The sequence below is a fragment of the Lutra lutra genome, chromosome 4 (genome assembly GCF_902655055.1).
Source record: "Lutra lutra chromosome 4, mLutLut1.2, whole genome shotgun sequence".
Taxonomy (NCBI): domain Eukaryota; kingdom Metazoa; phylum Chordata; class Mammalia; order Carnivora; family Mustelidae; genus Lutra; species Lutra lutra.
Genome location: NC_062281.1, coordinates 187,181,007 through 187,208,052, shown reverse-complemented (window position 1 = coordinate 187,208,052; position 27,046 = coordinate 187,181,007). Strand labels below are relative to the sequence as shown.

At 52.7% G+C, this 27,046-nt stretch overlaps 1 protein-coding gene across 2 annotated transcripts in view; it reads left to right on the top strand.

Moving 5' to 3' along the window:
* Nucleotides 1–17,903: 17,903 nt before the first annotated feature.
* The window catches only part of KAZN (kazrin, periplakin interacting protein), a 108,286-nt gene continuing 99,143 nt past the window's right edge, over nt 17,904–27,046 (top strand). Inside the window, exon 1 of one of the 2 annotated variants that reach the window (XM_047726317.1) lies at nt 17,904–18,349. In XM_047726317.1, coding sequence (XP_047582273.1) covers nt 18,142–18,349 — 208 coding nt within the window. In that variant the 5' untranslated portion in view covers nt 17,904–18,141. The remainder of the gene's footprint in view (nt 18,350–27,046) is intronic. The other variant, XM_047726316.1, reaches the window with a different exon arrangement.

Sequence of the window (27,046 nt, the reverse complement as noted above, 5' to 3'; positions counted from 1 at the left end):
TGGGCATTAACTACCAGGCAGATTTCCTTTTTGTCCCAGCCCTTCAGGCCGTGGCAGGTTGCGGGCAGGGGTGGGGGGAGGGGTACCCCTTCTCTCTGCCAGGGGGGCTCCTCTTCTCTTTGTCGGGGGAGGGGGGGCTCCTCTTTCAGCTAAGGATGGGGGCAGACTTCTCCTGGGCCCTTGGGGAGCCAGAGGTCAGGACCGCTCTTCCCCGGCGCACTCCCCAGATGGGCAGAGGGAGGATGAAAGTGGAAGGCTGGGTCCTGCTTTGCTGTCCTTTGTGTCTAAAGATAGAGATGTACCAGGGTGACGTGTGAATCTATTTGCTGGGCTGAGAAACAAGCTCACTGCCCTTTCCACCATCCCTCGGTACAGGCTTGGTAAAAAGTTACTTTTTGAAAGTCAGATTGGAAACATTGCACTGGAAACAGAATGTAAGTTAAAAAATCATGATTCCATGTATCTACTATTAAGAGGTAACATTTATTGATGCTTACCCTGTGGCAGGTGCCATGCAAAGTGCTTTATAGGTGCTTAACCCAATGAGGGAGGCAGTATTATTGTTCCATTTTACAGATGGGGAAACTAAAGTCCTGGGGTGTTAAGCAATCTGCTGGAGGTCGTACAGGTAGGGCAGCATTCTTGTCTTGTCGTAACCTCCCCATCTTTTCCAGCACCTGGCATCCTGTAAATGCATATGCTAGTGGAGGGCTGGTGGGTTGACTGGTTGGTTAGTTGGGTGATGAGCTCATTGGACCGATAGGGACTTGATGATGGTTGCTTCGATGCAGAGTTCCAGCTGGGAGGACAGCTTTGCAACCCGGTTCCAAACACAAGGGCCACGTGGATGTGGGTTTGCAGGATTCGGGAAGTCCACGCCCACCTCAGGCAACAGCACAGATGGGTCTGTGTGCTGCATATCAGATTCCCTGCTGGAGAAGCTGCTGCTGGGGACTCTCCAGATGCAAATGAAGTTGTTTCCCACCCAGCCTGAGATGTGTCCATCCTCCTGCTGGTGCCACTGTCTCCAAAGCTGGCTGCTCCCCATGGGGCAGAAAATGCACTTTGAGCAGAAAAACCCCTGCTGGCTCCTGCAAAATGGGACCACGTAGCAAGGCCCCCCCATTGCAGCTAGAATGGTCCCATGGGCCCATGTCCAGGAAATGCTCCAAGGGTTTGCTAACCAAATATTAACAGTAAGGATAAACCAAATACTTCATGCAAATGCTTAATAAGAAAACGACACACCACATGAATCCAGCTTGCCGTTAACTACCCAGGGGAACGTGGATGTGAACAGTGGACAATTTAACAGTTTAACGGAATATGACTGCCCTCAAAGTATACAGGGTTTTTCCCCCCTCTTTCTTATTCTCTCTTCCCTGAGCAGGCTGACTTTCCTAATTGCTTCGCTCAAAGTGAATCTAAAATTTGTTTTCATTCCGTGACTTAGTTGGCAGTGGGGGGGACAGGAGTGGGACACCCAGGCACATGCCACGTAGTAAAGGAAAGTTAGCTTCAGAAGTGAGCGGTGAGGGGCGCCTGGGTGGCTCAGTGGGTTAAAGCCTCTGCCTTCGGCTCAGGTCATGATCTCAGGGTCCTTGGATCAAGCCCCGCATCAGACTCTCTGCTCCACAGGGAGCCTGCTTCCTCCTCTCTCTCTGCCTGCCTCTCTGCCTACTTGTGATCTCTGTCTGTCAAATAAATAAATAAAATCTGTTTAAAAAAAAAAAGTGAGCTGCAAATAAAAACAGAGATGTGGACCAACGGAACAGAATTGAGAGCCCAGAAATAGACCCATGCATATATGGTTAACTAATATTTGACAAGGGAGTCAAGGATACTCAATGGGGAATGACAGTCTCTTTGATAAATGATATTGAAAAAAGTAGATATCCACATGGAAAAAAAGACACTGGACTCCTATCTTAACACCACTCACAAAAATTAACTCAAAATGGGTTAAGGATGCAAATGTAAGACCCAAGATCATAAAACCCATAAAACATAGGGGGGAAGCTCCATGATGTTGGTCTTGGAGATGATTTCTTGAGTATGACACCAAAAGCATGAGTAAGAAAAGCAAAAATCAACACATGGGACTAAATCGAACTGAACTAAAATGCTTCTATACAGTAAAAGAAGCAGCCAACAAAATGCAAAGGCAACCTACAGAGTGGGAGAAAATATTTGCAAACCGTGTAGTCGATCAGAGGCTAAGATCCAAAATATGTAAGGAACTCAGATAATTCAATATTAAAAAAATACATTTTAGAAATGGGCAGAGGAACTGAATAGACATTTCTCTAAAGAAGGCATACGAATGACCAAATGCATGAGGAGTTGCTCAGCAGCATCAGCATTGGGGAAATGAGTATCAACAGCACAGTGAGATGTGACTTCACACTTGGGAGAATGGCTGGAATCAAAAAGACTAGAAATAACAAGCGTTGGTGAGGATGTGGGGAGAAGCGAGTCCTCACACATTGCCTGGTGAGAATGCAAACTGGTGCTACCAAATAGTACGGAGGGTCCTCAAAAATATTCAGCATAGAATTACCCTATTGTCCAGCAATCGCATTTCTGGGTTTTTATCAGAATGCTGAATATCGAAATAACGAAAACACTAACTCGGAAAGAGACCTGCACACCCCTGTTCACTGCGGCACGATTTGTAAGAACCAAGACGTGAAAACAACCTAAATGTTCATCAGCAGTTGAGTAAATAAGAAAAATGTCACACACACACACACCATGGAATATTACACAGCCATAAAAAATAAGGAAATTCTGACATTTACCACAACATGGATGAATCTGGAGGACATTATGCTAAAGGAAATAAACCTTCAGAGAAAGACAAATACCATATGGTATCACTCATATGTAGAACCTAAAAAAAAAAAAAAGACTCACAGAAATCGAGCGTAGAATGGTGGACCCCAAGGGCTGAGGCGTGGAGGAAATGGGGAGCTTTTCCAATTATGTTTTAAAATTTTTTAAAGATTTTATTTATTTATTTGACAGAGAGAGAGGGAGACCCAGCGAGAGAGGGAACACAAGCAGGAGGAGTGGGAGAGGGAGGAAGCAGGCTTCCTACTGAACAGGAGCCTGATGCGGGGCTCGATCCTAGGAGCCTGATGCGGGGCTCGATCCTAGGACCCTGAGATCATGACCTGAGCTGGAGGCAGCCACTTAATTACTGAGCCACCCAGGCGTCCCCTATAAACTTCCGATTATAAGAGGGATAAGCCCTGAGGACCTCACGCGCAGCGCGATGGCGGTCGCTAACAGTATCGTCTTCTGTCCGTGAAGTTGCTGAGTGAGTAGATTCCCTCTGTTCTCACCACCACAAAACGGTAATTAAGTGAAGGATATGTTAGCTGACCTTAGCGTGGTAAACATTTCACATTATATACATGTATCAAATCACCACATGGTGCAGCTTAACTTCACTTGGTGCTACAGGTGAATTTTATCTCAGTAAAGCTAGGGGTGGAGGGAGAAAGAAGTGAATTAATGGCGTGGCTGGTGGCCTGGGGAAGGTAGCCTCATGCCACCCAGGGGTCCCGAATTCATTGTAGGATCCGGCTCTCTTGACGTCTGTCCCATAAAATGAAAATGTTTAAATGGGCATGCTTCTGTGTTTTTTTTTTTCAGGATTGCGGAACAGAACTGACTTTTTTTGTTTTTTTTTTAAGCGCAAATGATCGGTTGAGATAGACAAGTTAATCCTTAAAATTAAAAATCATTGTTTCAGTCTTACGAGTGATCTCTTATTTTCCTAGAGGACAAGCTGGCAACCCTAGATGGGGGTGAGGGGGCGGTGGAATCATCTCAGGCTGCCCTTGGTTATAGAGTCACCGGCTCTGCCTCCCTCTTTGGAAGATCTGGGAGGAGGGAGCATCTCCGAAGCCGAGTATTGTCGGTCAGATTGAAGTCTTCAGTTTGGCAGTCTCCCTAATGATGGGTCAGCACTCTTCCCTCCCCTTGTCCCCCAGTGCTGGGATTTATCAAGGTCAAGATGAGTAAAATGAAGTCCCTGCCCCCGGAGGGCATCCTGTCCATGGAGGAAGAATGGCCCCTAGGAAATGCCCTAAGACTTTTCTGCTCAGAGGATGGCGCTCAACAGCGTGTGGTCCCTGGACTGACAGCATGTGCATCTCCCAGGAGCTTGCTGGAAAAGCAGAACCTCAGGATACTACCCCCCCACCCCGCCGCCGAATCTGCCTTTTAACAAGATCCCCAGGAGATGCATATGCCCAGTACAGAATGAGAAGTGCTATGGGATGATCCCCTCATACCCTAAGAGGGTCAACTGTGTTGGAAAAAATGCACTGGGTACAAAAAAGAAGGCGTGAGGGGTGCCTGAGTGGCTCAGTCAGTTAGTTCAGTGTCTGCCTTTGGTTCAGGTCATGGTCTCTTGGGGTCCTGGGATCGAGCCCCGTGTTGGACTCCCTGCTTGGTGGGAGTCTGCTTCTCCCTCTCCCTCTGCCCTTCTCCTCTGCTTGTGTCCTCTTTCTCTCTTTCAAAAAAAAAAAAAAAAATCTTTGAAAAAAAAAAGAAGGCACAGTTACTCTGCCTGGGCATGTCCCAAACCACTTCCGAAAGTGTCCTCTGAGCCAGGTTGGAAGGGATAGAAGGAAAGGGGTTCAAAGGAGGCAGAAAGAAAGCATTTCCAGACTCTTGGCTCAGCTGTCTCTCCCCTGAAGTGGGGAGTTCCATTCCTGTACCCCCATGTCTCCCCAGAACCCACGTGCCCCCTACAGACCGTCTCTGGTGCCATTTCTACTGGAGCCGTGGACTGAACGTGGCTCCGTGAACCTGGGCCAGGCTTCTGTGTGAAATGTCACAGCTGCCGCGCTCTGTGCCAGTGCCACCCTGGGTACCTTCCCTGATTATTTCATTTGTTCTTAAGGACAGCTCTCTCAGAAGATTCTAGAGAGGCAGAGTAGCAGAAGGGGTAAGAGAGCACGTCCACTGGAGCCACACTGCCTAGGTTCAAATCCCACCTCACTACCTAGTAGGAGCAGCCTTAGAAAAGTTAGAGCTCACCTGCTGGCGGGTACCTTGACCTTTCCTCTTCTAGAAAGTGAAGCTCATAACAGTAGGTACTTCGTAGGGTTGCTGTGAGGATTACGTACGTCACGTGCGCTTTAGCACCTTGGCACCTGCTAAGTTCTCGAGGTGATGGTCGTCATTACTCTCATTCTCCCCGTTGAACAGATGAGGAGACCAAGGCTCTAAGAATTTAAAAGTAACTTCTCCGGGGTCACAGTTCTACCCCGCTGCATTTGCAAGGATCCCACACGGGCTCTGTCCTCTGCCTCCCACTTAGCTGGACTTGGAGACTCCTTACACTCTGCCCCTCCCATCTCCGCCAGCAGCAGGCCATCGCCTTCCAGCCAGTTCCCCTCCCAACCAGCAGAAAACATCTCATCGCAGGTTTGTGCCTCTGAGCCTGTTGCTGCCACCACACCTTTGCCTGGGCTCCTTCCTCTGCCTGGAATCCACCTCCCCCGTCTCTGTCTTTCCTCACTGCCCCCTCCGAAACCAGGCCTAGGGAACACCTGTGCCTCTGTGGATATACCCGGCTGGAGGAGCCCCTTCCCCTGCATTCCCTCCCTCCTTGGGGGGCCACCTCTTGCACACCTAGAAGGCTGGGATGGTGTTTTGCACATCCTCACTTTCTCTCACTTTTCTAACATAATGCTCAGTATGCAATCAGTGCTTCATAAATGCATAGTGAGCAAATCCTGGGCTCTTGCCCCTTTATGGCCACTTAGCTCCTGGTTACCAGCAAGGCTCTGGGTTGTCCATGGCCTGGCTCTCTCTCTCTCTCTCTCACTCTGCTCGACCCCTTCTAACATTCATGTGCGGCCCCTAATCACAAATGACTGTTACAGGGGTGGCCCTCCCTCTCAGGCTCGGGTTTCTGGCCTGGGGGTTCTTGGTGTCTCTTGACTCTGCTCAGGGATTCCCGATCTCACATTTGAGGCTGAGTAATTCTTCGTGCTTCTTGTGCACTGTAGGGTGTCTAACAGCATCCCTGGTCTCTACCCACACTAGATGCTGGAAGCAGCCTCCCTCCCCAGTTGTGACAAACAGAAATGTCTCCATACAAATATCCCTTGGAGGGGGCAGTTCTGCCCCCAGGGAGAGAACCACCAGTGACCAGGAAGAGAGGGGTGACTTGAGCATGCGAGACAACAGAGAGCCCTGTGAAATCCCCAAGCCTGTAGGCAGGGAGGTCATGCAGACAAGGAAAGTTGTGATGGATCCATGCATGATGGATGAGAGGGCGTGTACCCCGCTCCCACCAGTCCCTGCCGGACGCAACTGTGGTCCAGCTTTGGCCAGATCTTGAGTCTCTTCAAGAGAGACCAGAAATCCTGTCTTTTATGTGAAATCCCCTGATTTTTAAATGTTGGCAGCTAATGTGAATTCTTTTTAAGACACTGTGGGAAAAACAAAATATGTCTGGGAGCCCAATGTGGGCTGCTGGCTGCCAGTTTGGCCAACTTTCCTGTAGACCGAGCTTCCATTCTGGAATCTTCAGGGGGCTCTCGCCACCCCGGAGCCCGCAGTGCCCTACTCTCTCCGCCATGGTTTGTGTCTTAGGCACCGTGCACCGCCACACGCACTCCCTGCTGCCCACATGGGCCACTCCACCCCCCTCTGAAGTCTAGTTTCAAGAAGCTGGAAGGTTCTAGATTCCTGAGGGAGAGAGAATATGGGAAGTACTCCACAGAGAGGCTCAAGAAGCCTGAACTGTCAGCTAACTCTGGCCCCCCGTGTGTGCTGTGTGACCTTGGGTAATCACTCGCCACTCTCCAGGCTTCAGCTGCCGCCAGTGTCCAATGTTTGCAGAATGAAGAAAGAGAAGGGGGGTTGAATGAATGCCTTCTGGTCTGGGGACTTGAATGAGCATTTCCCCTTGGCAGTGCGGAGTCCCAGCCCTGACTGGCTTGCCGAGTGCCCCGGGGGGCATCTGTGTCCTCATGCTGATCTGGGCAGGCACAAGCTGACTGTACCTCCCAGCTCAGGCATCCTGCATCTCAGAGAAGAAAGTCTGCGTCATCTCTGATGGGCTCCGCTCTGCACACTTAGCTTATTGTGGCTGGAGGCTTTTCCAAGGCCAGAGCCTACTCTCCTGTCCCTGGGAAGGGTCAGACCATTGGCCCTGCTGCTGCTGATGGCGAAGCTCCGGGTTAATGACAAGGGCCCTATGCCAGAAGGTACTCACATCCAAAGGATGGCTCAGGTGGTCCAGTCCACACATGGCCCATCTGTAGTCTCTAGGACAGTTTCCCCACTGGCTCTGTGGCTGCGAGGAGCTTTGGCTAGGCTAATAGGACATCCTGTCGGCCTCCTAATTGTATCGACGGAAGGGAGACCCTGGGAAGGAAAAGGATCTGCCCAAGGTCACCCAGCCAAAGGGACAAACACTAACGTCTCCTACCCCGTCTGGTCTGCCACATTGGGATCTCCCGGGAGTGGGCACTGGTGAGGTGTAAGGGACAGACAGACCGACAGATGGACTCAGGATAAGTACGGACTTTACCTATCATCAACTGTGGCCTAAGACCAGTGGTTGTAGACTCCGTGCCTGGAGCACTGACATGAGTGAGGAAGTCAGGGGTCAGACTAGAGCGAGTAGTAGGGATGAAGTGGGAGGGGGGATGGGGAAGTACACTGCTACCATATGGGGTGAATAGGGGTTCACTGTTACCAGACTTCCTGATTTTTCTGAAGTAAAGCTGAGTATCTGAGCTTTTTGCTATAAATTACCCTCATTTTAAAATGTTGGCAACTCGGGACCCCTGGATGGCTCAGTCAGTTAAACATGTGCCTTCAGCTCAGGTCATAGTCACAGGATCCTGGGATCAAGCCCCAGGAAGCCCTGCTTCTCCCTCTCCCTCTGCCTGCTGCTCCCTCTGCTTGTGCATGCTCTCTCTGTCAAATAAATAAATAAAAATTTGTAAAATAAAATAAAATGTTGGCAACTGATGTTTTAAATCCTTTTTTAGTAGAGTGCTAGGAAAAGAAAATACATTCCTAGGCCACATTTGGCTCTAGGGCCACCAGTGTGCAATCTCTGCTCCTTTCTCTTACCCTCAGTTTACTCTGCTTTAAAATGGGTATAATAATAGTTTCCCTTTCTTATAGGGAAGTTGTGGGATTGAATACAGCAGTGCCTCTAGAGGGCCCATCATACCATGGGCCCCACAGAAAGTGGAACTTATTGTTATTTATTAGGATACGGGACACTTTTCTTAGGTGAAATGGGAAGGGACTGGCATATTAAGTTTGGCACAAGGCAGGTGGGAAGCCCCGAGCTAGCACTCGGGATCTTTTCATGAATCCACAAAATGGATCATGCGTTTTCTGTGTGCCTGGCCCTGTGGGCGTATTTTAAGTCCAAGATCTGTCCCTTCCTCGAATTTGCAGGGGAGGCGGGATGAAGCCCATGCAGCAGCCTGTGAGTTTGTCCTTCACCCCAGGAATACCTGTGAATCCCTCCACTGGGCCCCTAATCTGGGAGAAGCATTCCACTTTCAAAGCTCAGGTCTTTGAAAACAAAACAGAATGCAGCTTCTCTCACAGTTAGCAAAACACATTTTTGCTTGTTTGCTTTGTTGAAAAAGTTCGGGGGAAGATGCCAGTCCTTTCTATGTATCTGCCTCCTGAAACCAATTCCAAAGATATTTAAAGGGCAGTTCTGGGAAAAGAACTCAGAACAAATTCTAATTAGTCCCACTGGGACTAGAGGCCATTGCAGATCTCTGCCCTGAGAACCTGAGACCAGGGCCCAAAGTTATTTCTTGATGTCCAGAGTGAGGAACATTCTGCGTTCCTCCCTGGGCTTGGCCCACACCGGAGAAGCTTGGGGCAAAGTCAGGCCTGTTTCTGGCCTTGCTGGGGGGCACTTACAGCTCCAGAAACCCCAGATCTGCTTGGGTGGTGGTGATGGAGGCCGGGCCTGCTCTGCCATTCAGAGTGGGAGAAGCCAGGAGGTGCTTGGGCTGACGTGCCTAGGTTCTGGTGGGCGGGCAGGCAGGCGGACAAGCAGGTAAAGCAGCCTCGGGCGTGTGCAGACAGGCCTCCTGGAGCCCAGGCAGGTGGCCTCCTGACAAGGGAGGGCCCTGGAGTTTGGAGTCTGGGTACAAAAATCCATCAGGGTGGGGGAGGGGTGGTTATGTAACTATGACGCCACAGTCACTGAGAAAGTGACCTTGCTATGCTCCACTGCCTCGTTCCTCCCCCCCTCAGAAGGACATGAAGATCGAGCAGCCCTTCCTCTGGGCTCGGCAGTGGCCCTCAAGTTTATCATCAAAAGGGGCATTTGGAGGGCTGTTTAGACACAGACCATCAGGCCCCACCCTTGAGCCTGTGACTCAGGAGATCTGGGTCGGGTAGAGAATTTGTCTCTCTCCTAAATGCTCAGGGATGGTGCTGATGCCGCCGGTCTGGGGGTCACACTTGGAGAATCACTGTTCTAGGACTGCGTGAAGTCAGTCTGCCTAAGCCCCTGATTTGCTGTATGCACCCGGGCAAGTGTCTGAGCTTCTCTGGGCTTCAGTTTTTCTTAGGAGGAGGAGCCAGCTTTTGTCTTTGAACAACTATCCCTCAGTGTTGGGACGCCTAATTCCTCTTCCTCCGTAGCTTAGAGATCTTCACGTGAAAGGTCCAGGCTTTGCACAGGGCTCTTACCCCGTGGTTCAAACTTGCTTTTAGCCACTGGGAGGCTAAGCCGCTGTAGGAGAGATGGGCACTTTAAGCCTTAAAGGGGCAGGACGGGCCAGCATCTCTGGCCTGCACATGAGAATCTAGAAGTGGTTCACCAGGCTTGTCTTTGGGATCCTTTCATTTCCTTGGGGAGGTGGGTGGCAGAGGCCCATCCCAGCCCCAGTGACAAGGGGCCTATGTCATAGAGAGTTAGAATCTGCTGGTGGTCCTCCTTTCTCATCTTAACATCCAAGTGGGGCTTTAGCTTCCTACACACTGGGGTCCTGTTGCCTCTTCACACGACATCTAGGATAGGAGTGGGCTCATGGCAGATGCCGAGTGAGGACTGACCAAATAAAATGAACAAGCAAAGGAGCAAATGGGTCCTTCGCTGAACCAGCCCCAGAGCCCAGCTGTCTTCCATCTGCCCTCTGCAGCTCTGTGGGCTTCCCCACATAGAGTCTCCTTTGTTCTTCACAGAACAGTCTTGGGGAACAGGCAAGTAATCTTACTAACCCCATTTCACAGGCAGGAAAACTGAGGCCCCAGGTGGCCTGACTTGCTCAGTTTCACTGCTAAGTACAGGGCAGCTGCAGCAAGAAAGGTGCAGAACTCCATGCCACAGCCCCTCACAAGACCCCCTCCCCAGTCGAATCAGTTTTACCTCCCACGTCCCTGGATGGAGGCTCTGCAGGTAATGGCCGTGGACATGAAGTGGGAAGAGGAATGGCGTCACCGCAGGTGCCCGCGGCAGGCTTGACCACACAGGGTTCACCTCCCGAGCCCAGGGCAGTGCCTGGTACCTAGTTGGTGCATAATCAGTACTTGTTGGGTCAACGGGTAGATAAAGGAAAACAGGCTTGGTTTAAGTCCTAGGTCTGAATTGACCAGTCGTGCGATCTTAGACAAATCCTCTTTCCCCTCTAAGCTCTTGGTCTCTTTAACTGTGAAACAATAATAATAATAATTACAGTAACAACATAAAAGTTATGAGAGCAGACTCTCTAGAGCCAGAATTGCCTGTGTCTGAATCCTGGCTCTGCCATGTGGTACTGTGTGACCTCAGGCAGCCTACTAAACCTCTTTGTTTCTTGGTTTCCTCACTGATAAAGTGAGGATAAGGACACTATTTATATAGTCTTGTGGGGATTGTACTGAGCTAATATGTGGAAAGTGCTCTATCCAATATTACTAATAACCCTTAACAACGATGGTCTATCTCTGTGCATTGGTAAATTAAATAACATTTAAGTAACAATGTAGTTACCCAAAGGATACAAACATAGTGATTGGAAGAGACACCTGCACCCCAGTGTTTATGACAGCAATGTCTACAATAGCCAAACTGTGGAAAGAGCCCAGATGTCCATCGACAGATGAATGGATAAAGAAGATCTGGTAAACACACACACACACACAGAGACACACACACACTGGAATATTACTCAACCATCACAAAATGAAATCTTACCATTTGCAATGATGTGGATGGAACTAGAGGGTATTATGCTAAGCGAAATAAGTCAATCAGGGAAAGATCAATATCATATGATTTCATTCATATGTGGAATTTAAGAATCAAAACAGAGGAGCATAGAGGAAGGGAGGAAAAAATAAAATAAGATGAAATCAGAGAGGGAGACAAACCATAAGAGACTCTTAACCACAGGAAACAAACTGAGGGTTGCTAGAGGGGCAGAAGGTGGAGGGGTGGGGGTGGGGGGGACGGGGTAACTGGGTGACGAGTGATGGGCGTTGAGGAGGGCACTTGTCCTAATGAGCACTGGGTGTTATATGCAACTGACCAATCACTAAACTCTACCTCTGAAACTAGTAATACATGATATGTTAATTGATTGAATTTACATTTTTAAAAACCCTTAGGAGTAACAAGTACCTAGGAGAAGAGTTCCTGGCACAAAGACAGAAGTGCTCATTAAAGAGTGCATGTTATTCTTATCTCAGGCACTGACTGGCCCATGGCCCTCTGTGTCCCTTGAGTCACACACAGGAAGTGGAGAGACAGAGTCTGAAAATTGCGGTGGTGGAGGCCAGCCCCATTCCCAGTAGCCACCAAGCCCTGGGTCAAACTTGCCGTTGAACCAGTTGGAGGTGAAGTACTGCTAGTGGCCACCGGGGGCAGCAGAGGCCCCCACCCCACCCAGCTACCTTGCGCAGCATTGCCTCAGTCCCGTCTTCAGGAGGTGAAGAAAGACCGGTCTATTCCACGGGGCCCACAGGCAGGCATTTTCTCTAACTCTGACATGGGAGGCACCTCCCCAGATAACACCCCTCACTTCTGATATTTAGACTTCCGACCCTGCATTACCAGGCACATATCTTGGATAAGTGCCTTTGTCTCCATAAACCTCAATTTTCTCATCTGGGTCATGGGGATAGGGTGGTTTGGAGAGTTGAATGAACAAGAAAGAGCAGCCCCTGGAGGGAAGTGAGTGCCCACAGATAGCACCTGTTGCCAAAGGAGTGTGATGCCTGTGAGCATGGAGTCTGCGATCAGGCGACGTAGCTCTACTTGCGTCACTCATGGGCTGTGTGTGTCTTTAGATAAGTGACTTGTCTTCTCTGTGTCTGTCTTCTCATTTATAAGTGGGCATGATAATAACGTGTAGAGTATACCTGCATCTCTCAGGGCTGTTGGGAGGGTTAAATGGATGTGTAAAGTTCTTAGAACACATATAGTAAGTGCTAGGTCAATGTTCACCAGCGTTATTATTGTAAGTCATGGTATTTTGATGTTACTGTTTTTATTCTGAATAAGCAGCAACATTTAACTTCCTGTAGAAACGTCCTTCCTTGACATGAACTCCCCAGAAAGGGGCTTAGAGGAGATGGGGGGAGAAATGATCCCTGGATATGGGCTCTTTCCTTCTGTTGCAGCTAAGAATCTAGTTTGGGACCCAAGACAGTCCTGCAGGCAGGACGAGGAGGCCAGCTGCCCTATGTAAAAATGCTTCAATGCCCAGCTTTGCCCGAGGACTGAGCTAAGCCTTGGCCTCCAGGGCAGGCCCTTTGGAAGCCCCGAGGGGATCAGGATCTCTGCCAGGTCATTTGGAGCCCCGGGAAGAATGTCAAACGGTACCAATGAGCCCATGACAGGCACACAAAAGTGTCCAGCCAGGAAGGCCTCACCAGGCCAGATGGCAGGATGGATCTGGGGTAAAATCCTCTGTCCCCATAGGGCAAAGGTCTAAATAGATTTGGAGGAAAATCCTGTATAATCCTCCTGCTGCACCTGTGCCCCTGAGTCCTACTGGGATGGCCAAGGGAAGACCAGCACCGTCCCTGCTGGTGGCCTTGGTCACAAAGGCAACCCAGGGCCTGCCAAAGACCTTCCAAATCACAAGGCTGGAGATCTCCATGGAGATAACAGGGGGTGCCCATCTGACTTTGAAGCAAGGGGCGCATCCCTCCAGCTTCCTCCAGCAATGTCCCCCAAGCCCATTTTTTGAGGGTTTACCCTGTGCCAGGGACGATTCAGAGCTTCACGCGCGTGTTTTGTCATTAAAACCCCCACCAAAGCCCTCCAAGGTAGTAGCCATGATCCTCTCCATTTTACAAATGAAGAACCTGAGGCTTCCAGAGGCAAAATCGTTCGTCCGAGATCATACACTAGTGTGTGCCAGAGTCAAGATTTGAGTCCTGCGTTCCTAGCCTCCCGCAGTGGGGCAGCCTCCAGTAACCTCGTGGTATTCACACCTTCTTATAACCCCTCCCATCGAGGGAGGGCAGGACCCAGTGACTCACTTCTGATGACCAGGGGAAAGGTGATGGATGTCATTTCTGAGATCAGGTTACAAAGAGACGGTGGCGTCCATCTTGTGCACACCCCGTCTTGCTCTTTCTTGGAGCCTTGTCTGGGAAGCAAGCCGCCATCTTGTGAGAAGAGCTCTATCGTGGCAAGGAATTGGGGGGCAGCCTCCGGCCAACAGCCATCGAGGAACTGAATCTTGCCAGAGCCACAGGGGTGAGCTTGCAAGTAGATCTTCCCTCAAAGAGAGCCTTGAGCTGACTGTAGCCCCAAAGGACACCTCGATGGCAGCCTGTTGGAGACCTCGAGCCACCGGCCCCCAGCTCAGCCACGCCTGGATTCCTGACCCACAGAAACCGAGAGATAATAAACACTGGACGTTCTAAGCTGCTAAGTTTTGGGGGTGATTTGTTACACAGCAATGAATAACGAATACATTTGCTGTCACTGCTCATGACACACACAAAACATATACACATGGCCACCATGAGAGGGACAGAAAAGACCAATTCAATCATAGAGGGCTCAACTAGAAAAGTGCTTCCACCTCCACGAGCCCTTCATTTTGCCTTTGCCAGTGAGGGGCTTAGACTGAAAGACCCTTTTCCAGAGTCACACACAAGCAGTGGGGACCTGGCATTGCCACTGAGGTCTCCAGACTCCTGGGAAGTGTTGCCAGGAGTTCCCAAAGGTGTCACAGACAAAAGTGTGTAGATTCCTAGGAAACTAGAATTGCTCCTTTGACTTAGTTTCGGTGTTTGGAGAGCCTACAGTAATGTGGGCTGGAAGATCTTAGTAAAATCTCTTCTACAAATACTAAAAGCATAGCCAGTGGGGGAAAAAACCCTGAAAAATTCCAGTGGGTTCAAATATTCCACTTTGAGCACATATCAAATATAGCGGGGTTCTTTAATATAATGTTTCGGGGTTTTGTTCTTTAAGCCCAATTGTCTTGTCATTTTCTCCAGGATTCTAAAGGAAGTTTCCCTGAAAGCCAAGTCGATACTGTGAATGGGAACTGCATTGATCCCTAGCACCCCTGTCCCCAGTGTCCTTTGTGTTTTCTTGGTGGCACCCCGTTGGCATCCTGAGGTCAGGGTCATGGGGACACCATCTGGCCTCAGAGCTCAGAACCAGAGCCATCCTCCCCACCCTCTGGCTGACTGCCATCCCCCCACCCAATTTCCCACTCTGCCATTGCTCCGTAATTAGTTGTCTGGAGGAATGGATGGGGATAGTTCCTGCTGCCTTGCCCCACCCCCCAAATCCTCCCTTCCTGCTGCCTTGCAGAGGCCGGACAGCGTACCCTGGAGAAGGACAGATGAGGCAAATCGCAGGCCCAGCTGTCTCCAACATCAATCCCCAGCATCCCCCAGAGAGGTTGGGAAGATCTTCTGAGAGGAGAACCAGCTACATAATTTGCAGATCCCAATGCAAAATGAACGTGCGAGGCTCCTAGTTCAAAAATAATTAAGAATTTTGAGGCAATGACAGCAGAGCATTAACCCAAGCTCAGGACCCTTCTACCCAGGTTGAGCACTCAGAAGCTGGCCCTGTTTTGGAGCCTCCAATCAAAACCACCCTGGAGTTGCCATTCCTAGAGGGCCTGCCCAGGTGCTCAGGGCAGAAAATGGTTTGTCACTTGGCTCCTGGATCTCCTGTTGCAGAACTGAGCAGAAACTCTCCTGGGTTCAGGGTATCCTTGTAATGAGAAACATCCCACAAGGAAGCAATGCCTCCCACCCAAGGCAGATGGTTTTTTCTGGAAGCCTGCAGGCTGCTGCGGCTCTCGGAGCTTTGCCTGCTAACAGAGTTGGGAGGAGGGATTGAGAGGCAACACTGACTGGGGGAGGGCTGGGCAGTTGGAGAACCCCAGAAATTGATGGAAGGTGGGTCCAGCTGCCATCTGAAGTCCTGGTCCTGAGAATGGGGAACGAACTCTCTCTCTCTCTCTCTCTCTCACACACACACACACACACACACACACGCACATGCGTGCACACACACAAGGACAGCAGCAGAAATCCCCCAGGGCTGTGGGTTTGAGAAATGGCTTGGATTATTGAAATGTGAGTAGAGAGTATGTGCAGACTTCTGAGAGGTTGCAGGGGGACCAGCAACCTAGCAAGACTAGCAATACTAGCAGTGAAATGAGCACTGGTGGCCAGTGGGCTACATAGAAACTTCTAGACCTGTTTACTCTATCGTTCTTTCTGCCTCCTCTCCTTCTCCCTCTCCCCTTTCTTTTTCATGCCAAAGAGTTGTCAACATTTTGAACTTAGATAACCCCTAAAAGTCCATATTCCCAGTAGCTCTTAAAAAAAAAAAAAAAAAAAAAGGAAAGAGAGAACGAACGAACCTCTAGTGACCCTGGAGGCACATTCCTGCATTATAGCCATCTACCTCTTCTTATTTGCCACAGTCCTCACCACTCCCTAAAGTCTCCCTGACACCGAATCCAAGTGGCAAGTGCTAGGTATTCATGCTTGTGCTGCTGTTTTCTTGTCATGGAATTAAGAGAAAATTGCACGTCTCTATCAAAAGTGGAAAGATAAACTAAGAGTTCCATGTACTTCGAGGAATATGGGAAAGAGCATGTTTCTTTGTGGAAGCACCTTCTTACCTGCTTATTATGCAAAGCGTGTCTAAGCCAAAGAATACAACCTAAATGCCCTTAAGAAACAAACCATGGGGAGCCCAGCACAGCCCACCTCACTCATTTATGTCCTCATTTGGGTCCCTGAAGATGTTTGGAACAGACACTCTGTGCTGGGTGTCTCCAGAACACGAAGGCATTCCCAGCTTCTTCCCTGGGGTGGCTCAGGGCAATTGTTCTTTTGTTCTGTTTTGCCTTTTATCCCAGAAAAGGCAAAAGAATTGAGGGTTTCCCACTCCCTTCAGCGTCCTGTGGGTGTTTAACCCCATGGCTGGTTTTCTTCCCCGGCTGGGTGTTACTGGCCAGCTTTCCTTTGGTGTTACTGGTCAGCTTTCCGCTGAGCATTTAGGGTTCCAGACAGGGGGAAGGGGTCTGAGGCAGCCCTGTGGACCTCTACAGCTGGGCTAGGTTTCCCGTTATTGGGAGGGTGGGGGGGGGGGGTTAGACGCTGGCAAGGCTATGATGGATGGTGTCCAGACCACAGTGCTTGCAAAGGGATGGGGCTCCTCGCCCACAGACGGGAAAGTCACCTGTGAACAGTTTTAGACACTTGGGGCGGGGTGGAGGGAAGTCATTTGTTTCCCACAGCTTGGTGGAGAGCCATATGCCAGTGACCTAGAAATTCCCAGGGCTCAGGCCTCGGAACCAGAGGTTACAGAGCCAGGCCCTGTGCATGCTGCCTGGAAGGGGAGGCTGGGGACATCCCTGGAAGGTGTGAGTTCTCACCTGGCTATGCTGCCTCTGCTCCCCTTGTCTACACTAGGGGGGAAACTGGACTTGCTTCCCGGAGCTGCGGGGAGATAATTAGTCCTTCTAAAGAGCATCATAATCCTCAGATCAAAGAGGGCTTGGGGCTGCAAATTCATTTTACAGTGAGCTCCGCAAGCCACTGGAACACCCACTCCAACGGGCAGGTTCGGGTTTGCAGACCCAAGATGCCACCTCGGACCAGGCTTAGCTGGTGAACTAACTGGCCCCCCACCCACTCCTGGGGTCCAAGCCTGGCCTTCCCTGGGAGTCCCTTCACCTGCCACATGATTGTGGCTGAGGGGTCTTCAGAAGCATCTCTGATGGTGGACGGGGTGGGAATTACTGATGCCTCATTTTATAGATGGGGTAACTGAGGCTCAAGGAAGTGAGATGCAGACATAGGGCACCCCACCAGATCACAGTCTGCTTAGCGATGTGGACCATGTCGGACCCCCCACCCCCACCCCCACGCCCACCTCGCCAACCCCCGGCCCAGTGAATGTGCTCAGTATTATATTGACTTGAAGAACGCCTGGTCACACAGTACAGATGAGCAAAGGAAATGTCCCAAGGCTACCGCCAGGTTCCTGGTCCATTCTTTCTGCCCTCTCCTGGCCAGTGATTGGGACTTCAGCTCTTGGGCAGCGCTGTCACAAGGATGTCGGAAGAGTGGAGACATATGCAAATTGGGGTACCAGGCGGCGGTCCCCCAGATGCACTCACTTGGGGCTTTCAGAGACCTGGGTGCAGGCCTGTCCCTTCCGACCCCTGCGCCACTGGCCGTCTTTCTGACCCGCAGTCTCTCCAGAAATGACCATGTTGGGGATGCGCAGAGCGTCCCAGAATGGGGCCACGAAGCGCTCCCGGAGGCGGTGGGGCGAGTCCCGGCGCCGCCGAGGGGCCGGGGGCGGAGCCGGGCCGGGGGGGCGGGGCGCGGGGCGGGGCGGGGCGAGCGGCGGGCCCTCGCCAGCCCGGAAGGAGCCGGAGGAGGAGCCGCGGGAGTGAGAGTCGTTCCCACGTGAGAGGCCGGCGGCCGAATTCCTCGCGTGCGGCGGCCGCGGACGGCCCGGCGTCGGCCGGACGGAGAACCCCAGTCCGGCGCGCGCGGGCGGCCGGCGGGCGGCGGGGGCGGCGCTCGGCTGCGCCCCGATGCGGCGGCGGCCCGGGAGGCTGTGAGCCCCGCGCCCGTCGTCGGAGCCCCCGGCGCCGCCGCGGCAGCGCCCCCCGGGCACGCGGCATGCGGGCGGCCGACTCGGGCACCTGGGAGCGCGTCCGCCAGCTGGCGGCGCAGGGCGAGCCGGCGCCTTCCTGCGGGGCGGGGGCCGGGCCGGCGCGCCCCCGGGGGCCTGCAGCCTGCGAGCCGGGCGCGGACGCCGGGGGGCCGGCCGATCGGTCCCGCGCCGGGGCGCCCTCCGTTCGAGCGGATGGCGACTGCAGCCAGCCGGGTAGGTGCGCGCTGAGCGGGGAGGGCGGCGCGGCCGCAGGCCCGGGGAGCCGCCGGGGCCGGGCACGCGGGGGCGCTCCCGGCCGGATGGCCGAGCGCCGGTGGCAAAGTTCTCGCCGCGCGCCGCGCCCCGGGAGCCGGGAGGGGGGCAGGGGGAGTCGCGCGGGACGCGGAGTTCTTCAGCTCGCGGGCGGGGGGCTCGGCGATTGCCGCTTTCCGGCCGAGCCCCCAGAGCGAGCTGCAGGGGCAGGTCAAGGCCACGCCTGCCGGAGTTGTGAGATGCCGGGGCGCCCGGAACCTGCTCTGGGAGGCGTGGGAAAGGGGCCAGCCCGGCACGAAGTTGGGGCGGCCCCTCTCCCGCCGCACCTGTAACCCACCTGGCAGCCCCGCAAAGTGCCAGGAGAGCCCTGCTTTACTGCTGCCCCTTTGAGCGGAACATGATGGCTCGCTTTTGCTGGGAGAGGAGAGGTTTCTCTTCCACTTGGACTAATGCAGAAAGAAATCGAGGCGGTGCAGACACAATGCGAGGGTCTGACTGTGTATCATTGGCTAATCTGCCCCAAACCGAGGACCGCGTTTTAATGTTAAAATATTCCGAGTGGGCGCGCCCATTCCATTCTGTTCGGGTCTCAACTGCCCCCCCCCCGCCCCCGCAAGTTACATCTTGTGGGGGCGGGGGGGGCGGGTTTGCCTAGAGGACCCCCTGGATCCCCTTGACTTTAGAGCGGCTTCCAAGAAGTGTCTGTCATCATCAGTGTGAAGTTGGAATACTTTTCCAGGAAAAAGAGGGGAAGGGGGCGTACAACATGGTTATTCATTATTTCTTGGATACCTGTTGTGTTCCCGTAATTTACGTGGCACGTGTCCTTAAAATTTTATCACAGCTCTGGGAGGGAAGCTGTGTTATCTTCGTGAAGATAAAGACAGAAAAAGCCAGAGTTTGAGCAAGTTGCCCAGGGTCCCACAATTTCAAATATTCTCTGGCGGTTCACACCGGAATGCCTCTCCCAGACAGCAAGCTTAACCAGCTGGGAAACACCAGGCTTATTTACCTAATAATTATTTCTTTCCTATGAGAAAAAGCCAGCAGCAATGCCCCCTAATTCCAGGCTGCCTGTCTTGGTCTCCCAAGGAGACAGGATCCTGACAATCACAGGCACAGCCGCAGGAGCTGGGACCACCGGCCAGTTGGCGGTGATGAGCTGAGCTGGTGCTGGTGTCCTGGAGCCATGGAAGTCTTGGGTCACCAAGGGTCTAGAAGAGGGACACTGAGCCCTGGAAGGAGCTTGAGTCCTTGGACCGTTTGTCCTGGGGCTGGGCCTGCTGGAGACAGTCCCACCTCCTTCCCCGCTGCACAGAGCGGTTAGAGGCCAAGACAGCTTGGTGTGAAACAAGAGCCCAGATGCGAAGAACAAGCAAGTAGGAGAGCTTGGGCAAGTTGCTGCATCTTTTTGATACTCACTTTACCAATCCAAAAAGTGCTGATAATAACTAGTGTCACCCAACATTTTGATCATTCCAAAGCTAGTGTCTGCAAATCACCTTGCCTCGTTCACAGTTGATGTTTCATAAAAGTCAGTTACCAGCTTCCGTGGTGAGGCAGCCGTTGGGATGCGATGCTCTCCGTTCCATCTCTGCCCTCCCGGACTGTGTCGAGATGAGATTGGTCCTGCCTGTTGTGCCAGTGGCTTGTTATTATGTAAACACGGAGGAGATGGCCGGGTGGAGAGACATCTGTTTACTTTGTGTCTACATAGACTCCATTTGTGTATTCATAATAACAATATCCTAATGACATGGTGTAGCTGAGAACCGCCTGTCTCCAAGGCCTTGGGGGGTGGTTGTTATTCCGATGGCCCTCGTGGTGTCCCTTTAGGGCAGAGAGCAGTGGAAATCTCTTGATTGACGGTTGGCATCCCTAGCATGAATCAAGACCAAGGCAGCAGCTACACCAGTCAAGTCTGGAGTTCTCTCTACCCCACCAGCCGCCCTTCACCCCCTTCTGCTCTCCGGTTCTTAAAGATCAAATGCAGTTTCTGAGAACGTTCGTGGTGGCTGGGCGTTGAGGTCAGCCTGTCGTGGACACGGATTCTCGAACCTTTGGATGTTATTAGGGGTTTCCTCTGGGAAGCAGATGAGAGCTCTTCTGGCTCAGAACCACAAGCTGAAATTATTGTTGAAATAAACATTTCAGCCAGGCTGTGAGGTGGCTCTTCCCGGGATCTCAGCACATCGCCCCCCAGCTGAATGTGATGTTCGGTTGAGGGAGCTGAACAGTGAGGACCCTGCTGGGTGACAGAGTCTGGGAATTGGCACCTTCAGAGGTGCAGGAAAGAGGGAAGGACGGGGGCGCCGCTGGCTTGGCAGGGTGGAAGCCGGACACTTTGACATTACTCACGGAGGGGATCCTGAGACCTGCAGAGTGATGGACTCTGTGCTGGTGACAGCTCTGGCCCCCAGGGTGGGGCCCCTTCCGGGGGAGGTGACCATTCTTTGTGCGCAGGCTAAGGACCCGAGCCGGAGATGCAGAAATTAGACACGTGCTCAGTCTGCACCTGGTTCTGCCTCAAAGCTGTGTGACCTTGAGATACTCAGTAACTCAGTTTCCCTGATGGTGCGTGGCAGGACTAACTCTACCCAAGGGGAGATCATCCAGGACCCCCTCCCTGCCCCAGAGTAGAGCAGGTGCTCCCTGAGCCTTCTTAGGCAGAGACGTGAACGTGAAGGATTCCTTCTCTGGTTGTGCATTCATTCCGTCACATTTCTTGAGCCACTACCTTGCCAGGCACTGCGGTAGCTGCCAGGGATCTATAGTAGCGAAGGGGACAGCTGCAGCCCCTGTTTCCATGGAGCTTCTTATCTGTGGGAGATTTCCAGCAGGCAAGTACACACAGGATGTGTCAGGAGACGGGAGGGCTGTACAGGAAAGTAAAGCCAGGTGAGGAGTTAGGGAGTTAGAGGGATGGGAGCGGGCGCTGGTCCGTCCATCTTGGGGTAGTGGGGCCAGAGAGAATGAAGTGAGCTGCACGGGTGCGGCGTCCCTAAGGCAAGGGCCCTGGTCAGCCAAAGCCACCAAGTCATTGTTGAAAAGTTGTTGGTCAGTTCGTATCTTCGGAGTCTGGGACTCTATCTGTCCCATGGGAAGCCTGCCTGGGCTTGCGGGCCCAGTTCAGATGCCATGCCTCCTTAAGCTTTTCTCTTAACCCTTAACTCTTAAAAAGTCCCAGGACCTAATGAAGCCTCTTCCAGCCTCAACCTTTTCTCTTAGTCATTGGGATTCTTGCTTCCTCGAGCCCCTCACACAAAGCCCCCTGGCCCAGGGCACCAGGCCCCTGTGGATCTGTGTGCTGGTTCTCAGTGCTCTGCTGTACCCTCCCAGGGGACCGGCATGGCGCGAACCAAATGCGATGCGTTGTCTTAATCAGTCCTCCAAGGACCCCAGCAAGGAGGTGCCATTGCCAGTCCCGGAGGAGAAACTGGGTGCCCAGGATCACACAGCTTGGGGGGGTATCCCAGCGAGGACTTGGTTGTGGTGTCCCAGATTGTAGCCCTCCCAGCACTGTGGAAAGTTTTAAAGACCTTGTATGGATCTCTAAAACGTAGACCCCCATGACAGTCCATTTTCTCTTTACATTTTTATCTTTAGAAAGAAGGAGGGGGTGGTTGTCCTCTCCTTGACATTCCTTGTTTTAAGCAACTCAGGCAGGCATTTGCTTATCTGTGTGTCTTTAGCAATTTTAGCAATAGGTGGGCCTCCTGTTATCCCCTTCTGGAAAGGGTTTCCGCAGGGTTGCAAGTGAGATTAAATCTCCCCATTGGAACTGGGGATACTCTTAGAAAGCCAGCCAGTAGGACTACCAGGGTTTCCTGTGGATGTCCTTGGCCACCCGAGTGGAACAGAGACAGCCGGGACAGCTGAGCAGGAGTGAAAGTCCCCGCTCTTGAAAACAATTCTGATTGGGTTCCCCTCTGGCCCAGCACCCTCATCGTGCATGACTGCTCGGTGACAGGGGTTGCAGTTTCCTTCCGCCATGGCAGAGTACAGGCACCAGCTTTGAACTGAAAAAGCCCCAGGTTTGATCTGCCAGATCTCCTGCTTACGAGCTGTGTGTGCCTGAGCGAGTTATTGAACGTCCCAATCCTCAGTTTACCCATCTATAAAATGGGATCATCCTACCCACTGCAGAGTAGCTGGACAGGAATCTGTGTGGTTAGCACCCTTCCTACTCATGGAGCCCAGTGCTACCAGGACCGTACGAGGAAGGAGGATTCCCATTTTTCCAGAGTCCAAAGAAATTGATTGTATCTGTGTATGTGTAAAATTTAAAAAATTTTTTTGAAGTTTGAGCTATTGGAACTTGATGAGATTGGCTGGTTCTGAAGGACTGGTGGCTGCTTCTCTGGCCTTCTAAATAATCAGGAAATTTCCATAAGGCGTCATTATGCACACCCTGTGTTCTTTGTGATATTCCCATTGAGTTACTGGAGGACTTGCCAGGACCCTCCAGCCATCCTGAAAGCAGCTTACTTCCCTCTTAATCATCTCAGGAGTCACCTGAGTGCACGGTTCAAGGAAAACAGCAAGCACGAGCCTGGACCGAGCCCCCTCTCACCCACATGAGAGCCAGCTGACAAAAGTGGAAAATCAGGTACACGGCTGTTTACACAGATTTTCACCCCAGCAGATAAGCGCAGCCGACATATCATTAAAGCCGGCCAGAGCAGCCACTGTGGGGATGCCGTGTTTGCTGTGAGTCACCAAGGGCTATAAACACTCCAGAGAGGATAGCAAGCCGTGTTTACAAGGTGTGTGTGTGTGTGCGCGTGCCTGCGTGTGTCGTTATTTTTTTATGAATTTACACCCCGCAAATGCATTTCACGCCGAGCGTGTCAGAGGAGCACCTGTCCCGGAGGGGGAGAGGCAGGAATGACTCCCATTCAAAAGGACCACCCCTTCTGTGCCCCTTGGGGCAGCCACCGTGAAGGTGGGGACTTCGTGCTTTCTCTGGTCTGCTGTTTGGATGCCTTCGGGAGAAGCCAGCTAGAAGACACGGGTTGTGGCGGTTCCTCAGAGCCCCTGACTAGTGGCGTTAGTCCAAAAGGTGCGGGCACAGCCCCGAATTTGGAAGGAATGACCAGCCAGAAAGGTATGATGGGCAGATGGGCGAGTCCTGCCCCGAGCTGGGTGCCGCCACACCCTGGGGGCTAGGGCCAAGGGGAGCTGGTGGTTTCAGGGGGAATGCCCTCTGCGGGGACCCTCCCTCTGTGTGCTGGGCCTGGGGACCGCTTGGTGGGGGGGACGCCCACCACCTGGTGGCCTGACTGCAGGTGCCGAGAGCCTCCTCTTTTGTAGCTGCCTGGGTCTGGAGGCTGGCGCGGGCGCCCAGCTCGTTGGGGCTGTAACTTTATCACAGGCATGGAGTGTGTTTGGTACCTTTTAATTGTCTAGAAGCTTCAGAAAGCTCTCCCCGGGGGCCCGGAGAGACGTAGAAACAGCCGCTGCGAGTTCCTGTCTGCTTTCTTCCCGTGCCCACATGGCTCTGCTCACCAGTGCGCTGCTGACTTTGAAGTCCTGTGCGCCCAGGCAGGGAAGAAGGTGTCTTTCTGTTGGGGAAGGTCCTTTTCATGAGGAAGAAGCATTGACCAAGGGCCACCCAGGAGCTTGTCGCTCTGTCACCTGCCTTCCTGTCGGTCGTCTCCCACCCCTGTAAGGTAGCCCGCATCCTCCCCTTCTGAAAGGTGACGGGGTTGAAGCCTGAAGTAGTTACAGAGGTTGTAGTTGGTGGCTGTTCCTGGAAGCCATGCGGTCTGCCCCAGGACCATTGCTTCTCCCTCCAGTCGCCTTCATCAGCTGACGATTCCCTGAGGGCCACCTGGGCGCCGGGTGGAGGCTGCAATGCCAGGTGTCATGGGGCTCTCTCCCTGGCGTCTTTGACACGCTGGTTTCCAATCAGCCAGAGGCAGCTGAGAGTGAGGCCCCTCGGGCCCAGAGCTGCTCAGTTGGCTCCAGAGAGATACGCAGCCCTCCGGTCCCAGCCAGAATCCAAAGAGCCCAGCCGGCCTCGCGCAGGAGGTCCGACGCAGGCAGAGTCCTGACAGGGAACCCGCAGCAGGGATGGGTCAGTTCGCTCTCTCCACAACGTGGGGACACGGGCCCAGAGTGAGCAAAGGGCCCAGCCTGCAAGATGTCAGGGGCTTTCCAGGGCCAAATGGGGAGACTCACAGATACACGTGGTATCTTGGCAAAGCTGGGAACTTCCCTCTTGACCCCTTTGCCTCATCCCTCTTGACTCACTAAAAGGGGTTTCAGACTGGAGATCACAGTGGTCCAGGGTGCCTGCCAGTATCCGGATCCTCGGGCTCCACCCCTATAGGTTGGCCGGTAGGTCTGGGGAGGGGCCTGGGAATCTGTATTTGTGTTGAGCGCCCTGGGGGAAAGTGAGGCAAGGGCTCCATGGACCTGGCTTTGAAAACCTCTTTGCCCCTTGCCTTTCTGGGATTGGGTTAATTTTAGAGTAAGAAAATTAGGCTGCGTACTCTGGTTTGCCCCCGGCACCCTCACAGAATCCTTAGAGCTTCCCTCCCCTTCCCGCAGGCGTCCCGAAGTTGACAGTCAGTGTACGACACCCTAGCCAACCCTCAATTTTTCTTTCTCTGGAGCGAGCCCGCCTCCCGCCCCTGCCTGGGCACACCTGTGCTCCGAATCTGTTAGAAAGCGAGCCCAAGCGAGTCGTGCTTGCCCATCTTGCAGCCCTCCCCTGTCAGGCATCCCCAGTGGAGAGCGGAGTCCCCCGGGGTCAGTGGACTCCGATGCAGATTCAGAGGCCCACTTCCACGATTGCCTGCCTCCGTTCATCCAGGGTGGAATTCAGACCCTGCACTTTCTTTTTTGTCTTTTTTGCAGCAAAACCTACATAACACAGAATGGACCCCTTTAATCATTTTTAAGTGTGCAATTTTAAGTGTGCTTGACAGGCATCACCACCATCGGTCTCCAGCCCTTTCTCATCATCCCAAACAGTGACTGTCCCCACTGAGTAATGGCTCCCAGTAACCCAGCATGCCACCTTGCATCTATGCATTGGCCTAATGTAGGGACTGGACGCGGTGACCGCAGGACCCTGCCCTCCTCACAGACTGTCCATCCCTGCCCCTACGCTGCTATTCCCAGAACCACAGGCAGAGATCCCCTGGCCCCCCTTGCTTTATCTCTCATGTTCTTTCCATTCCTTCCTGGAAAACATGAACGCCTCTCACGTGCACTGGTAAGGTCTGAGGAAGGAGTAAGTTCAGTTACCTTTCCTCTGTGATTCAGTCCAGTCTGTGCTGGTTCATACCTCTGCCTTCGTGATGCGTTAACCGTACCTTTTAGGGTGTAGTTGGTTTTGTTTGGTGTCGATTTCTTTGAAGGGGAATTGCTGGGGCTTTTATGAGTTTGTTTTCCATACTATATTTGTGATTACTAAGCTAACTACTAAGGACTCCTCATTGCCCTGGGGAGTCTAGCTCTGGCAGCCAACCAGGAGGAAGAAGAACCATCCTTGGGTTCTGGGGCAGACATGGGTGCTGCCCCCGCCAACCAGGACTGCCTCCTCCCACCAGCAGGTGCAGGGGGCCTCTAAGGGTGGGCCAGAAATGTCACTCTTGGTGGAGTCTTTTCTTTCTCTTACATTCTGGGAAAGATGAGGAGGAGCCCCCTTTTCAGAGAAAGGGAAACAGAGGCAGGCATAATGTGATCTCTCCAGGCCAGACCTGTCTGGTAAACTCTTTGCAAAGATGGCAATGTTCTAGACCGTTCCTGTCCCATATGGTAGCCACTGGCTTTAAAATGTAGCTCGTATGACAGCAGAACTGAATTTCACACTTTATTTCATTGTCAAAGGCTCCATGTGGCGAGTGGCTGCTGTCGTGGCTGGCGCAGCCGGCCTCGGGCCAGGAAAGGGGCCTGCAGAGGTCTCTGTGGCCCATCGCAGCTCACGAGGCCTGCGAAGTGTGCGTTTCCACTGTGGCGCTCTGAGGCTGCTAAGCTTCTCCTTGCGGCCCTAGGATGGCCTGCATCAGAATCGCTCAGAGCTCACTGTGGTTTTAAGTTCCCCAGCCCCCAGCAGACCCTCACAGTCAAAAATATCTGGGGATGGGCCCACAAATCTGCATTTGAAACAAGTTCCCTCCACTACCGCGTGATTCTGTCCCTCTCTGAAGCGTGAGGGTCAAGGCCTCCAGCATCTTCCAACTTGACCTCCGTGGGTCTTCCCAGCCCCCAGTGACCCATCAGCGCCCGTGTCCCTTTGCCCTTACCCCAGCACCCCCCGCCATAGCCCCATGCCCCAGGCCAGCCATTCTCAAGACGGGTGCCGAGACCAGCAGCATTGGCTTTGCCTGAGAACTTGATGGTGACGCAAATTCTCAGCCCAGCCCAGACCTACAGAATCGGAAACATGGGTGGGCCCAGGAGTCTGGGTCTTACCCAGCCGACGGAGGGGATGCTTTTGAAGGCCAGTCACTGAGCAGGACTTGCTCTAGGAAGCTCCTGCTTACGTTTTCCCCCAAATCCCCTCTTCCATCCTCCCCTCCCTCTCCCTATACCTTCCACCTCCCCTGTGCCCTGGCCTGTTCTCTCACTGGCTGCCCAGAGCTGCTAAGACCCTTTTAAACCCAAGGGCTGCAGGGTGTGTGGCTTTACATGATGCGTCTGCAT